The following is a 17,184-nucleotide window of genomic DNA, read 5'->3' on the forward strand; positions in this document are numbered from 1 at the left end:
TCCAAGAGCGATAAACGCAGTTGCGGATGCTCTTGCAAGGAGGGCCCTGTCGATCCCGTGTACGACGGTTTGGCCTATTTCCGTTCCTTGGCTTCAGGAGTTAGTTCCGCCTGCCTAGGGCTGTTTCCATGGGTTGCATTTTCTTTCAGTTAATGGAAATTTATTACCAAAAAAAAGAAGAATGGCTGATGCAGTGATGCTCCCCGTTAATCCTGAAACCCCCTAACCCTCCTCAAATTTGGGGGAATTTGGACACTAATTACATTAAAAAAATGAAAAAGAAAAAGAGAGAAAAGAAGGGAAGGAGAAATTATTGAAGGGAAGCAAATCTAAAGACTAGACTAGAACAGATTAGATATTATTAGAAAAAGATTGAGAGAGAGAGAGAGAGAGAGAGAGAAATGGAGTGGGAGATGATGCCGCAGAGTGACGAGCTCCCTGGAATGGATTGTGACTCGGGCAATGGAGGAGAAGGAAGTGGTGGTCCTTCTTCGTCGGAGGTATGGGCCGAGTCTGAGATCCGCCACCTTCTCGGCATCACCACCGCCCATACCGGTGTTGCAACGGATGCCGCTTCTGATAACGCTACTTCATCGTCTTCGTCTACTGATCCTTCTTCTACTACTGCTACTTATCAGTCTTCCATTCCGTGGGATTCAACCTCGGTTAAGATGGCAAACAGAAGCTACTATCGACGCTCCCATAGCGTTTGCAGAGAGAAATGGCGAAGTCTAGTTCGCAAGCTCAAGGCTAATAATAGCAACAATCTTCCCCGTTATCAGCTCTCGCAGGCACAATGTTCTAATCCTTCTTCGCTCTCTTTCTTCAAAGACGCTGAGGAGTCTTCTATCGATCCTTACAATATTCATCACGAAGATCTTCAATTCTCCCCCAAAGGTAGTCAATCTATTCTTCTTCTTCTCCGAGCTGTATTGGATTAATCGACGCATACTTCACTGTTTCTCTTTTAAAATTTTCCTTTCCCCTTTCTCGTATTTGCCGAAATTTCCTTTAATTACTGAACAAAAGGCGATAAGGAGTTTCTGTATTGTGCACATTCACATTGTATTATATTTCAATTTTTATTCAGTGGAAGAAGCATTTAAATCGATGCGATCAACATGGTAGGCACAAGGGGTTGTCTGCTCCTTTTGTTTGGTACAATTCCAAAACCAACTTATTGTCTCCCTCCTGTTTTAACCTGGCTAATTGTTCACCTCGTGCAGATTTGTCGCTATTCAGTCTTCATCTCAACTACTCATGTGGTTTTTGATAGACTCCTTTAGATTGGGTTTCACTCATTTTGCATAATAAGCCTCGTCGGGCTGATTTTTCTTTTTTGGACGCTGGGGTCAATGGATATTTTTGAATATAACTATATTTCTGATTCTAGTTGGGTAGTTCTATTTCTCTCCCACTTTTGATAGTTGTAATGAGTTCTGGTTGTGCTTGAGTTGCCTCTGACTAGCATGATGAGGACCTTGAGCTATTTTATGGCTGGATGATTTGATAATCATGTTTGTCTCTTTCTCTGCTGGTCATGAGAAAAAGTCTGCGTTGGCACTTATACCTTTCATGTTTCATAGTCTTACCTATTTAGCATTTCTTGGAATGCCAGCCAGCCCTGCCACCAATTAAACTTTTTTGACTACATATTAGGGTGGACGTGTTGGCGCATTAGCTGGAAAACAAGCTGTATGATCAGAGTCCATTTAGCCCATCAAATAACGCTACCTGTTGATCATGGCAATAAAGCAAACTAGAAAATAAAATGCTGGAAAACAGTGGTTTTCAGTGTCTTGTCTTGTCTGGTAAATGAGCCTTTTTCTGTTAAAAATGAAATAAATTCTTCCTTTCCCTAACCATGTTGTCTTCATAGTTAAAATAAGGGAAAGATCAGTATGGCCCTTTGTGGTGACAATAACTCTTATGGAACTTCTAGACAGACAAAATTTTCATTTTAGTCATCATAGATAAATTAAGAGAAAGATCTTACAAGTCAACTCTTAACTGCTGCGCTCTTTTAAGTGTCTTCTGGAAGATTGTTATCAGTTTATTGGTCAGTCTTTCTGTTGACTACACACTCATGCTTTCTGTGGGAGTTCATAATGCCTAAATTTGGTTAACCGGTGGTGATGAGTTATGACCATCTGTTCATTTCGCGTGTGATTCTTTTCAAGTAATGAAGAGGCTGGGGCAGAAGGCAAATAAATATATGCTTTTAGGAGATTTTATTATAGTTACAATATCATTGCTTGAACATGAGGAGGTGGTAAGGCGTTTAGAGCAGCATATGGTTGCCTTTGATGTTCTTGACAACCGAATCAATTAAGGCTCCTCTTACCCTTGTAAGAGGTCCTAATTTTTAATGATTCAAAGGTTGATCTTCTTTTGTATTTATTATGTCAATCGTATTTAGTTAAGATGTTAATAGATGCTGATTTTTAATTTTAACGAAGAATTTTCTTCTTGTTTTTTAAATCAAGAGAAAAATTAATTATCAACAAAAAACCACTGCTGATATAATTAGTGAGCTATGGTGTACTTCATGCCCATGCTCTTCAGCAGGTCTTAAGTTAAAGCGTTTTGGCTGTTACCTTCACCTCCTCCCCCAAAAAATAAATAAATTAAAAAAAAAAAATCCAAAAGTAAAAGTGCTTTTAATATGTTTCCTGTTGTGAATTTGGTTTTTGCCAATTATGAATTTGTACAACAATATGCCTTTTCCCAACTAAATGGAGTTAGCTACATGGATTCTTGCCCTCCAATCACTTTTGTTTGAGGCCATGCTAGATACAAGGCCTAAACTATGCAGATCCTTTCTCACCACTTCTCTTAAGGTTTTTTAAGGTGGTTTTAGGTCTACCCCGAACTCTCCTCGTTCCTTCAATCTGGATTATATCATTCTCCGTACAAGGGAATTAATAAGCCTCCGTTGAATATGGCCGTGCCACCTGAAATGACTTTCTTGTAGCTTATCACTTATGGGAGCAATTCCCGTACCAACTCTAATATGATCATTCCTTGTTTTATCCTTCCTAGTTTTGCCACTCATCCATTTTAGCATTCTCATTGTTGTTACACTGAGTTTATCTACATGATTTTTTTAATAGCCCAACTTTGCACCATGCATCATAGTTGGTTGAACGACTTTAAGCTTGTTTTAATGGAATACGTCGATCACACAAGATTTTGGACGTACCTCTCCACTTCATCCACCCTATTTTGATTTTTTGGGAAACATCATCATCTATATTATCTCTTTTATTTATGATTGAACTAAGGTACTTAAAACAATCACTTTGAGGAATCTCCTTATCGTCAAGTTTCACCACTTCATTGTTTGCCCGATCATGACTAAAGTTACAAACTAGAAATTGTGTTTTCGTTCTACTTAGTTTAAAGCCTCTTGATTCCAAAGGTACTCTCTATGATTTTAATTTGGTATTTCCCTACTTGAATCTCATCTATCAACACGATAACATCAGCAAAAAACATACACCATTATGAATTTGTGAGACCTAATAATAGTGGAAGTTGATTTATAGAATTTCCCATATTGGAATTGACATCTAGAGGTATCGGTCTTTATTCTTTGACTTCAGAGTTCACTTAAAAATTTTCTGCTTGAATATACTTAAGAATATTTTCTTCAATGTTCAATAACATATCATTGATTGAAGGTTGTTTCTCCAATTCTTTTAAAAGGAATAAATTAAGCTCACATGGTGTCTCAAAAGAACGCCGGGGGGGGGGGGGGGGGGTTTGTTCTAGGGAGGGAACTGGTTAATGAAATATTTTGCACGTAAAAGATAAGGATTGGATTTTTTCTGGTACGACCTGATCCAATGGGTCAACTATTGGAGGATGGTTTATATGCTTTGCTTTCTTCTAGCAAAGCAGATTCAGTTTTGGGGTTTTCTGAATTAGGGTTTTGGATGAGATCTAGCAGCGCTGTTTTAGGTGTGATTGAGAGATCCCCACCGTAACTTTCTTTGGTTGCGTGGTGAAAACATCTTCAGCTTTAGCTGTGTACATAGCACATTGCATTGGTGTGTGACACATGTTAAATCTCCGTGCCGTTTCACTTTGTTCTCGTTTATGTTTGTTATTTCTTTGGTCTTCGTTCAAACAATAAATTTGGACCAAACCTCTCCTTCGGCATATGAAGCACTCCCCCTATTCTTGGTTCCACTTGGCTTCTTTATAGCTGCCACACCTGTTTTCTTGCACTCTTCTAGTACGAGAGTTACTTGTGAGTTTTTTTTAATGGCTGCTAATAATTCATGGTCATACTCAAACAGTCTACCTTTAAATTTTGATAACTAATGGAATTTTTGACGATTCAGTTAGATTAGGTTCATTTTCTTGAAGGTTTCCCAATGTTTGCTGCATGGGAAAGTGTTTTGAAAAACATGTCATGGAAGGTAGGACGGCTGGTATGTTGCACTATCTGGCTTATAAACAAAACCCTTTAACATTTGCACTTTTAGGGTCAATTCTTCTGGTGGAAACTTTTTGTAAATTAAAAGTGGGATCAGATCCAATAGATGGGTGTTACTGAGGTGTATCTTTACTGATAGTGCAATTAGCTGGTGGAATCTGTTGCCTTTTATGGCTGGGTCCAATTTATTACTGTACCTATTAGAGGAAAATAGCTAGCAATTTATCTTTGTTAACCTTGCTGGTTTTACTTCGTGATTTTTCATCTCCCCCCCCTTTTCTTCTTCCTCTTACCTTTTTAGGAGAATTAGATGGTTATGGCTATTCTCAGGCTTGAAATGGACATTTTCCTGGCAGACCAGATATTTACTCTGCTCCAAGCAATGACCCTTTATTTTCCCTATCCATGTAGATGACAACAGAAATCCTTACCCAGTCTCCTTTTTTCCACCTGTCCTGGTATTTGAGCACAGTTGTTGCTCATGCTCCAGTATCAATTTAAGTATCTCAGACAATATTTCAAGCCTCTTTCTTCCTCCCCCCTAAAACCCCCCCCCCCCCCCCCCCCAAAAAAAAAAAAAAAAAAAAAATCTTTTCCCCTTCTCTGTCTATGTTGTATGTGTGTAATGGAGTATTGCTTTTTACCTGTTCCTATCTGGTAACAGATCATTTTCTTTTGTGGGAGGTGGGGAGGGAGATGAACCAATATACTCTCACATGCTAACTTGGAAAGGATTTTCACTAAAGTTACCATATGTTAATGCTTATCATGTTTGTTCTAGATTATTTCTTCAAGAAAGTCTTTAGCTTTCGTCTTTCTACCACACAGAAACACTACCAAGTTTGTTAAGACTTGAATTATAGGACTACTTTGGACCAAAAATATGATTTTTTAAATAATGAAATGTAGCTGACATATGGAAAAGGAGTGCATTTTTAAGTGTTTACATCTTGTATAGTGCTACGAGTCATGCATCTATTTTATCTGACAAGTAGTTGTTTATGTTTGTAACTTATAATTTGTCATTTACCATGCATCTTGATTTATGCAAAACTCTGTCATCCATTATGTACAAATGATATTTGAAGGATCTTAGTTTTGTGCTCTTTGAATGTTCTTCACAATAACATAGTCATGACAAAGATAAATAAAACCTCAAGGAAGAATATATAGTCAAGTCCTTTTTTTTTTTGTGTAAGTGCATCTGCCACACGGATACGTTCCCTAAGTAACTTAGGTTCTTATTGTTTTTCTGTACTGTTCCTACTGTAAGTGGGAGTTAAGTTCCTGTTTAGTCTTTAAGAAAGGCTAATGTGATTAGTTCAAGTTGTGTACCATCTATAGGATTGGGTTATAAAACTGCTAGTACAATAGGGGATCTTCCTAATTTCTCCTAGTTTCTGTTTCTCCATTCTCTTTTTTCCCCTCAGTATGTCTACTTGCATGTATTGGTTCCAGGTTCTGGATTTGCCATGGTATCAGAGCTGTAACCGGTGCCTGATTCTCTCCTAGCTTATAGCCAGTTTCACAGTTGTTTTAGGCCTCTGGTTTGAAGAAGGAAACCCTAGTTCATAGGAGGAGGAGAAGAACTAGGCTTTGTTTATTGATTTCGATGAAAATTGTATAAGAGGCTGATACAAAATCAAGGGGGGGGGGGGGGATGGAATAACTGTCAAAGCCATACATATGGATCAGGGTACAAGATAGTTAACAGAACACTGCTCGAGGTCTCGGCTGGGGGCCATTCCCTGTTGATGTAGTCATCCGAAGAGACTGGGGACCCTTCTTTGCTCTCAATTGTTTCTGATATTGTTATCAATTGATCAATGCCTGAATTGATTCTTCTGCTAATTTATTTTCTGATTTAGTGCTTGCGGGTTGAAGAGTTGAATCAGTTTGCTGGCTGTGCTGTTGAATACTGAATACCACTGACGATCCTAACTGCTATCAGAGAAATATTGGTACTGCAGCCTTTTTCACAGATTCCATGATGTTGGTTACTGCTATTCTCTGTTTCATCCTTGTGACTTGCCACTGTCTATTTCCCTGGTTACTAATTTTTGTTTGCTGATCTGGGTATCGATCTGCACTTGGCTGTGGTTTTCTTCTCATTGCTTGTTCTATGCCTCTTCTCCCTTTTCTCTTTGTTGAACTCATGGTGAAAGGCACTCTAGTCCTCGGGCCCTCTTGTATTGAACTATTTACTTGAACCAAAACTGTTTCTGCAACTACAACCAGGCCTGGTTTGCAGAAACTTAAGCACTTCTTACCTGAGCCTTTGGAGCCATTTGTGGTTACTCGTTTAGAAACTGAATGGTAAAAATTCAGACCGGTTGGATTTCTATTGAGTGAGATAATGCTCCTGGAGTAGTGTCCTCCTTTGCCTCTTGCTACCTGTCTAATCCCTTTATGTTTTCTAATACCTTCCAAGTCTATTTGGCAGTTTTTACTCTTAGTCATGGTGGGAGATCTCGCGAGATCTAGGCGAGATATCTCACTTTTTCAAAGAAGTGAGACGAGATGGAGGTCGAGAGCAAAGAGTTGGGATATCTCGCTCGAGATCTCGCCAATCTCGCCATTTCTCACTGGAACTCTCAATTTTCACATTTTTTGTGTGGATTTCGGCTGGATTTTCACTTGCAACTACTCTTAGCACATCTACAACATTGAAGGAAGATCAATCATTCTCTGTTTATCTTATGAACTTATGATTTAATGACTTCTATAGAATTTCTAATGGTTGTATAATTTTGTTATTCTATTCTTGAAAATTGAGATTGTGATACTCATATGGATGGAATTTTGATAACATTTAGGCTATTTGATGCATTTGATACACTTGCTTTTCATTTATATGATTAAAGGTTCTATATTACATGTTGTATAATCGTGCATTCCCTAATCCTACAACATTTCGGTTTCACACTATGGGTAGACTTAGAAATCATACTTAGGATTGTTTTCTGACAAATCCAAGGCCACCAATGTGTTCAAAAGGCCTTAAATGGGCTAAACACCAAGTTTCAACCCAATTGAGACCCTAAAAACCACTGAGATGGGCCACCGAGTTGACGCCAAAAAATTATATATCTGGACCGAGATCTTGCCGAGATGGTCGAGATCTCGGTTTTTCAAGGTGGCAAGATCTTCTACCATGCTCTTAGTTCCTCAACCATGTCTTCTATGTGTACCTACTAATTCAATCCATGAAAGATTTGATTATACAAAATTGCCACAGCTTCTTCCTTACCTAGTGCCACCTTGAAAATGGGCAATCCATTCACCATTTGTTTATTTTGATGTGTTTATAGAATTACCACTCTTTATCCTTAAGTGACATTTGAAATTGTCTTGAGTGGTTGAGTGGGCAGCATCACACCCAAATTTTACTCAATTGCTGATTTTCTGTTGGTCTAGTATATTTGCAGATTGTTTTGTGGGCCCAGTTCTCATTAGTTTAAGATTTAAACTTCTTTGATAGTTGGTAATTGCATGGAGATTGCTTGCTATAGTGAGGGAGAGGTTGGATATTGTTATTGTAATTATTTGCTACCTGGAGGGGGTGCTTGAGATTATTTGTACCTATTCTTGATTATTGGATTTGTTGTGATGCTCATCCTTTGAGATGTTGGTTGTTGGTCTTCATACATCCTTAGCAACAATTTATTTGTGAAGATAGTTTTCAGTAACAAAACATGCTTATTTGACATACCATCAATAGTTTTCAGTAACAAAACATGCTTATTTGACGTACCATCACGAACCTCTCTGGGTTATTTGTTTCACAACAACCTGATGTTGCCTGGTCCTGAGTAACCTGATGTTGGTACTTGGTTCATAGTAACCTATATTTCCTATTATCTGTTGGGTTATTCTCTATTATTTTTATTTGAGCAAGTTTCCTGTCCAAGTGTATAACATTAAGGGATGTTGAGAGTTGAACTCCTTATCCTGTTTACGCCTTTACCTGCTTTTCCATCTTTTGATTTTGCCCTTCTTGATCCCCCTTTTGTACTATTGCTACCCGTGTCTTCTACAATTATTGGAGGTTGCCATCAATTGAGAAGCACTGCTGCGACTGTGTCAACATGAGCAGAAGCCGTGAACTCTTCCTGCAATTGCAATTCTGCCTAGAATCTCTAGCAAGCTTCCAATGCTCATGTCCATGTGATAAGGACTCCTACTTAGCTGAATTTGGAGCAAGGTCACACTACCAATGGCTTCACTCGATCTCAGTCTCAGGCCTGCAGTGCTTAGCCTTCTAATTTCGAGTTATCTTCATATCTCAGGTTTTAGCCATCAGACAGGTGAAACTTTCAGCAAAGATTCTCCTCAGTTCCTACTCCAATCCAGCAGCCTTAAGAGTTTATTCTTACTGCTAGTTTGTCTAATATATTTTAATTTATATTTTGGTGTTTACCTTCAAATTCTTGTTTGCTTCTATAATTGATGATCTGCTGCAAATAGTATTGATCCTACTGTGGGATTGTTCTTAATTCATTTAATTGAACTTCTTCGGCATTTCTGTTATTGCTGCAATTTTGTGGATTGTGGTTTACATTCATTTACCCATATCTTTCTCATTGTTGATTGAATCTTATTTGAGACGAAGATTATTATTTACTGTAGTTAATAATGATGGCTATGCTTGATTTATACTCCTACTTGAACAGAGTTTTCCTGTGTTCACTACTACTGTTTATGCTCAAGACTTGTGTGGTTTTCTAATGTCAACTCTTTGTATTCCAAGCTGGAGCCATTCATATGTATACTCCATCTTGACAGGAAGCATTAAAGTGCATCTCCAATGGGAATAAGTTTCCTTAATAGCTTAGATCTTGCTTTTTCTTTTTCTTTCTAATTTTTTTTTTTTGGGGGGGGGGGGGGGGGGGGGGGGGGGGGGGGGGGGGAGTAGGCACGGCGGGAGGGTAAAAGGAGGAACCTGAGACCTGGTAAGCATGTACTTACTGCACCACAGTATTTCCAACTGCACTAAGCAGCATCCATTAATAGCTTAGATTCTAGTCGTTAATTCTTTCCAAATCCTATTATAAATTGGTTTAAGTTACTATATAGTCTTTATGAATGGTTGGCTGTAATTAGTTTAAGCTTCCTACTTTATAAAGGGTTAGTTTGATTAGAAATGGACTGCTAGTACATTAAGAGATCCGTCCCACTATTGCCTAGTTTTTTCCACTCTTCATCTTTGCAGTCTCTCTTTCCCCCTGACCTACTTGCAGGTATTGGTTCCAGGTTTGGGGTTTGTCAAAGTTCCTTCAAGGCAAACCTGGTGGCAAAGGCTTCTGGGCAAGCAGAGTCCACAGGGGTGGGGGGCAATTTTTCTATGCATCCTTTTACCCCAACAATTTTTGCTGAGAGGTTGTTTCAATGCCTTGACATCAAGCTTCAACTGTGGTCCACAGACCATTGTGCCAAGCACCCCCTCCACCCCCCTCTTTGGGTTTGTTCACAGTTTTTACTTGTATTATATTCTTGCAAGGGATACAACAATGAGAAGTGGTTCCGTTAAGACATGTACCATGTCATTGTAAACTGTCTTAGTTATGTGATGGATGTTGATCATGGTGGGGGGTCATCGTGTTAGGTTTCGGGTGAGTTTAGTGTTAGGGGTACTGTTAATGTTTATTTTATTTATTAATTTTTTCTTATTCAGCAAAAAAAATTGTCTGCTTTGTTTTATTGCTTTTGGTTTATAAATAAATGATGCCGCCATGGTAAGACATGTCAGATCCTCCGATCGCAGGTTGGATGCTTCATTGCTTTCTCCCTCCCTCCCTCCCTCCTCAACTGCAGGTACTGGTTTCAGATCCGTGAAGAGAAGGGGTTGGGGAAGGGGTGTTGGAAATCTGATTCTTCCCTGTTCTTCACTGCAAACTCTTCTTCATTCGTTATTCATTTTCTTCTGTCGTCTGCATTCGCTGTTCCTTTTATTCTGTATGCTACATGTCCTTTCTAGTTATTTTCTGTAAAATATCTTTGGAAACAGAAAGAGAGAAACACAGAAGATTTAACTGATCCCATTGCCATTTAAAGTTTGGAGATTGGCTCCCCAAAACTAAGGAGCTATCATGAAGTGCTCTTCACACCCGGTTATGAAGTCCCCACACAGATGCCAGAGATTAAAGCACACATTTGGTCTTCGATAAGCTTTCTTCTACCTGCAGACGTAAAGGAGAGATGGACGAGTGATGGAATAAAATGCTTTGTCTGATGCTTTGTACTACAAATGACATCATTATAGGTGAGTAGAAGGCAGCCATGTTTTTTGTCCTCTTCCATCCGCCAACTCCTTGTGCTATAGGCTTTTGAATCAAATAAAAGGCACACCTGGTGGTTGTAAAGATAGGTTTTAGAGAGTTTTTGTTTACCCTACTTCTGGGTGGTGTTTTATATCTATAATAGAGTTTAAGGTTGGATAATCACAAATTGAATTTGAACTTGAGAAACGTATGCCACTGAGATAGGGTAACAGTGGTCATTGTTGAAGAATGGAATCCATCTATGATGTTTTGGTGTTCTCTAAACAGTTTGATGGGAGTAGTAGTGGTGTTCCTCGGAGTTACTATGAATTGTCAAGTATGAAGGGATCGAGAATATGACTTTGGAGATTATCTGAGTTTAGAATCTCCATGGTTGGAGTCTATAACTTGAAAGGTGAAGTAGGCAAAGGTCACCTATTGATTGTCTTATAGGCACAATAGTGATTTAGTGCCAGATGAAGCAAATCCATCTCTTGAAGCCAACCAGAAACCGTGAGGGTTGGTTTTTCCTTCTGCTTTGTTTTTTTGTATCTGGTTACTGCCCCCACTTCTCTTAGCTCTCGGATGTATGTTGAAGGTTGATGTTGCTTTTATTATCTATTCTTGTCGCTTCAAGCTAAATCTTTCGATATGCACTTGAGGTTGAGTGAGTGTGTTAAAATGTGCACCATGGGTTAACAAGTTTTTTAGAGTTATATATTTGTAAGCACAAGTTTGTTGCTCCATGAGGAGCTTAGACAACCATCTGTGATGGACCTCTTCCTTAAAAGTGAACAAAGTGGGGGGAGAGGGCCATGTGTTGATCATGGTGTTTGGAGTGTCTATATTTTGTCAGGTGTTGAGTCCAAATGTTGTGTTGATGGTAGCATTATTGTTTTGATAGAGCAACTATAATGGAGATTAGGATGTTGAGAAAGATGTCTGGTGAGACAATGAAGGTAAAGTAAGAAACAAGCATATTAGATCTGAGTTGAGGTCTCAGTCCAACTTCTCAGATGATGGTCATATATGGTGGGAAGCATACAATTACAGTGAATCCAAGGTATACCAAATTATTGAGATCTCATTGAGATATTAGCGAAATATGAGCTTGTATGCGATCTAGTCTTGAAATCTCAAAATGAGATTTTGCTAATATATCAGCAAGATATTGGTGAGTTCTGGATATATAGGCATGGCAATGTCCAAGGGAGGCCTTGTGATGCTCCATTTCAAAGGAGTTAGTTGATTTTTTCAAGCATCTAAAAAAACCAGTGGCGGACCTAAACTAGATCTATCTGAGGAAAGATATGCATTTCTTAGGTAGGTTTGTGTGTGTGTGTGTGTGTGTGGGATGAGTGCATGGCTTAGGTCTCGTATCTAGTAAAGGGCGTACCCAGTGCTGAAGCTCCCACACTGTGGGGTCTGGGGAAGGGACTTTCTAGGCAGCCTTACCCTTGCTTTTTGCAGAGAGGCTGATTCAAACCCGTGACCTCCAACACACAATGGAGAGACTCCACCATTGCGCCAGGCCTCAGGTCTCGTATCTAGTATGAGATTGAAAAGAAAGAATTGGAGAGCAAGGATCCATGTAACAAAACCCATTTAGTTGGGAGAAGGTTGTGTTGATGTGGTTATGGCATTAGTGTTTACTTTCAGTGATTGTTTGCTTGTACTAGATTTGATTAGATGCTGGGGTCTCAATGGTGATGTAGCCTTGGTTGGCAGCACCAGCCAACGGCCAGTTCTTCGAAGATCCTAGAAACAGAACCAGTGGGGAAATGGTACTTGGCCGTCGAAGATGGGAGTGGCTGTTTGGGATATAGAGTAACCTGATGGGGATGGGACCTGGGAAAGGTAGTGCAGGTCTAGGGAACAGTCTGTTATGAATTTTAAGTTCTAAAAGTGACTTCCAAAAGGTTGGGGTTCGTTGAGGGGATGTAGGAAAGGCTGGTCAAAGGGTTTTGAAGGGGAGTTAAGGGCTCGGATTTAAGTTGAGTGTAGGTACTGTATGGATTTTCCTTAGACAAGGTTTTCTAATGGTCAGATATTAGGAAAACAGGAGTTGCGGGTTTTATGGCTAATTAGGGTTCAGTGGAACATAGGTTCGAGCTTGTTTTATGAAGCTGTAATGGGGATCCAGTGGATTTGTCCCCTTTTTTTCCCCTTCTTTTGAGTTTTTTTTTTGGGAGGGGGGGGGTGTTATTAGGGCTAGACTTGATGATGCTGATCCAGATGTGCGGGCAATTAAGGGGAGTCCAAATGCAGAAAAAAGGGGTCAGGATTGTGTTTAAGGTTTAAATACAGGGGTTGTACGTACTGGCTTGAGTTCCCCTCAGTGGTAGAAGCTTCAAAAGTATCTTCAGATCAGAAACTTGATGTGGATGGAGATCTTCGATGGAGGATAGATGGAATCAATGCTGAATCCTTAGCCGTGGCAAGACCTTGGTCTTTAAACACCTAGTTCTTTAATCACCTTGGTCTTGAAGCACCAAGAATCCCTGTTTTTTTGGACTTGAAGAATCAATGAATCAAACCTAGAGCAGCAGCTTTGCAAGCAATAATTTTGAAAGTCAGATTCTATTCTATTTCTCCATTCTGGGGATTATAAATGGGCTGAAAGCTGTTGCAATCGAAAGTCCAGATACTAGCCAGACATGAGGTCGGATTTTTTTTTTCTCCTTATGTGTGGAGACATTTAAAAACACTAATATAAGCTAATGAAAACCTGAGAATGCTGTTTTGTGCATCACTTAAATTGGACCAGAATGAACCATGGTTCAACTTTAAACGTTAAATAAACTAACTAACATTAAATTCATACGCAACCTTCAGAACCCCATTCTAAGCCCATTAAAGTGACCTATCACCTGGTTAACCAATGGGTCAAGAACCAATACATGCATATTCCATCCCTAGGCTTATTCCACTAATTAGAAGCCCAAATTGATTGTGAATCTGCATAATGGAGGTAAAAATCTATCTTGCAGCTTTATAGATGGAGGAGGAAGCCACAGGATGACACAGCTAACTCTGTCATGTTAGGTTGGATTTTTTTATGTTCTCACTCTCTGTGTCTGCAAAATGACAGATACTGGTTTTTGCTCCTGCTTTCAATAGTGTTTCGAAATTAGTATTTCCATTGGACTTTGACTAGGTGATACTATTGGAGAATGTGACATCATTGTAAACTAAAATACCATTTTCTAATCCTGAACCATGGATTGGGTATTCCAGATTAGGATTCTTTTAGTAACCCTGAAAAAATTGTGAAACCTAGACATTTTATTTGTATGTAACCTTTACTGTTTCTCACAAAAATAGTTCTTGGTTTGTACTTGATAAAGACTCCAGTTTGTTTCAATGCTTTTATGTGTCCATTTGATTGGTCAATGAAGCCTTCACCTGGTTTCTTATTTCATTATTATTGTTTGCTGAAGGGATTTGGATGCTCATCTGTAAAGCTTGACTAGATTATGGATAGATTTAAGTATGCCAGGTGCCTTTCCCTGGTCCAAATGGTTACATTTCCCCTTTATTGTCAAGTTCTGCAATTGGTTAGATTACTTAACTTTCCAGTAAACTTGCTTATGGTCGTTCTATGCTGTTGATGCATATGCTCATGAAGTATACTTCTCAGGCTTGGAGTCGAACATATTAAACATTCAGAGGTTAGATGGTGACAGACGAAGTACTACTGCCCCTGTGGTGTCTCATGAATGCACTATGCAAAATGGAAGAAGCACGTGGGGTTGGAGAGAGAGCAATTCTGCATGTAAGAGTCAGGTTTCTGGTTCCTTTTTTTTCTTTCCTTCTTCCGACTGCTAATTCTAGGTAGATGCTTTTTTACACTTGGTGTTTTCTCTTTGTACTCCCTTCTTGACATTGCATTTCACTTGCTAATTCTCTTTTTGGCTCATCAGGTATGCCCCATTGGGATGGTGGCGTGGGTTGTTATCCTGTATCTGTACCACCTCCTGCTGGGCATATCATTGTTGTTAAGTGTGGTGGCATGACCCGCAAGATAGGTATTGATGGATCTGCAGATGCCATCAAGGAAGCAATCAGAAATGCTTTTGGTTTGAGGTCGAAACGTTCTTTTTGGGTTGAAGACAATGATGGTGTTGTGAGGAGCTTTGATCGTGCAATGCCACAGACAACTTATACCCTTCACATTGATCCTGGTTAGTATCCGATGATTCTTCAACTTGAGTGAGTATACTCTGTCAAGTGGGTTATTCTGATTATCACTGGCAGACCACTCATATAGTGATTGAATATAAATTAACTGAAGAATAATGAACCTACAAGATATAAGATCGGTTGTTTGATTGTTTAAAGCATGTTATTTTATTTGAACTATACACAAATTGCTTCCCCCCCGGGGGGGGGGGGGGCGACGCTTGCCCCACCACCACTCATCTTTTTCTCTGTTTTTAGCTCACCATACCATAATATATGCCCTTAGTAGGTCAACCTAAATCCTTAATAAGTATATAAAATGCACAATATAATATGTGAAAAATCAGAAAAAAGAAAGTGAACCTGAGACAAGTGACATAAATGTTTTTCAGGTGTGACGATAAAGCTTTATCACTATGATCCATGCAACAGCCAGACAATTAACAGTGAAGATGCAACCTTGTACAGTGAGGATGATTTCCGTGAGCTTCTGGCCCGCAATGGATGGCATTCACTGAGAGAAGTTGGGACTTTCAAGGATGTAGAGTCCATACAAGACCTGCGACCTATGGCTGCATATCACGATAGTGGAGTCAAAGACATGAACTTGTGAAGCATTGTGGTCTGGCTTGGAGTTGGTGAGGTCATTTTTGGGATATTGCCAAGCTAAAGCAGAATAAAGTTGAAATGCGATGAAGGCAGGTATCAAGGAGATGTTGCTTGCCCGTTTAAACTAAATAAGCACTTGGGGATAGATAAATTCTTTTTTTTTCTTTCTAAGCTTCTTTGATATTATGTGCATAAATTTAGGTTATATAGAGTACAGGTTTCTCACCCTTTTCCATTTTTATTTTGTAAATTTGAAAAAAAAAAAATCAGATGTGAAAATGTCTGAAGGAATGCCATGAATCTGTGTAGATGTGTACAAAATGCAGGCAGTAGGGAAAATGAATACATTTAGAATTCCATTTAACTTGTTTGAATTGGTAGCAAATCTAGATTTCCATTCTGTATAGTTGTATTCAGTTTGTCCTTAAAATTTCATTTCCAATCGCCAGATTTGTCTTTTTCTTTTTCCATTTTCTCTGATGTTATCTTTTAGGCTCGATTAGTGCTAGATTTGGAGAAATGGTACTGAAATTTCTCTCCAGTTGCTTGTAAATCGTTGTGTATTCCTTAGTGGCTTGTGGGGGTTGGGTTCTGTAATTGTAGTATCATTACAAGACTTTGTTGGTAGTCATCTCTCTTGAGCATTGCTGTTTATGGTAAAAGGCCATCAAATTGTCTAGGTTTGACGATGCCCTTTCATTCAGCCTTGGTAACTGGTTCGGTTCAATGCTATTGTGGCCCTTTTGAAAATCTGTTTTAGAAAAATAACTAGTGCTACTGCCCTTTTTCACTAAGCTGGAGTGGTTGCTTTGGTTTTGTCATCAGCCTCTTCGGCTATTTTATATTTCCATTTCTCTATCTTTATTCCTTTTCCCCCTCTCTCAAGTCTCTTTAAAAACAACAATTTGGCGTGCTAGTCGAATGTTTACCTGTTGAATGCTTGTCTATGGTTCAAGTCTTGAAAATAGTCTTTTTGAAAACAACGGTAATATCATATACATCTAATTTTCCTCGATTTTGTTTACAACCTCTAGAAGTTATTCGATTATGTTCACATCCTCATGATTCAAGTATGGGAAGTGGTAGCTGAAGGGACATGTGAATCTCTTAGCTGAACGTTTTTAAATATCTACCATCTGATTTGGTAAACTAACTTTAAATCGTTGAACAATATTCTTAATTTTTTCTCTTTTATTTATGAATTAGGTATGTCAACCTTTTATCACATGTTGTCATTTAAATGACAATTAAAAAAAAAAAAAGGAAAAAAAAAGAAGAAAATGGTAGCTTTAACGTTAAACGATCAATGAATCTTGGGTTAATCATCAATGAATCTGTAGTTAGATGGCAGTGCAGAAGTATGGTTATAAGAAGAACAACACCACCAAAAATATAAAAATAACAGTAGTGGTGGAGGTTGGTGGTGGTGGTAGTAGTAATGGGGGAGGTTGTTTTTCCAAGAAGAAAATCTCACAAAGAGGTCTCGGGGTTGCCCAACTAGAGAGGATCCGAGCAACAGAAGGACGTGGTTCTTGGCATGTTTCTCCTTGTTTTGTTATTCCACTATCTCCTCCTCCTCCTTCTCAACAGTCATCTTCTTCCTAGCTTTCCCTCCATCTTCAATTGATACAGCTAATTGCGCAATGCTACATTGGTATTGAATAACTTTTAATGTTAATTAAATTAAAC

The 17,184-nt window shown here is 38.9% G+C and overlaps 1 protein-coding gene across 1 annotated transcript; it reads left to right on the forward strand.

The window, feature by feature from the left end:
• Positions 1-194: 194 nt before the first annotated feature.
• LOC149015426 (trihelix transcription factor GT-1-like) lies at positions 195-16,368 on the forward strand. Its single transcript, XM_089155073.1, has 4 exons — positions 195-897; positions 14,345-14,479; positions 14,628-14,888; positions 15,279-16,368. The coding sequence occupies exons 1-4, from the start codon at positions 402-404 to the stop codon at positions 15,497-15,499; spliced, it is 1,113 nt and encodes a 370-aa protein (XP_089011199.1). The 5' UTR covers positions 195-401; the 3' UTR covers positions 15,500-16,368.
• The last annotated feature ends 816 nt before the right edge of the window (positions 16,369-17,184 follow it).

This window comes from Hakea prostrata, chromosome 5 (genome assembly GCF_041222555.1).
Source record: "Hakea prostrata isolate BN-2017 chromosome 5, UWA_Hpros_2, whole genome shotgun sequence".
Lineage (NCBI taxonomy): Eukaryota > Viridiplantae > Streptophyta > Magnoliopsida > Proteales > Proteaceae > Hakea > Hakea prostrata.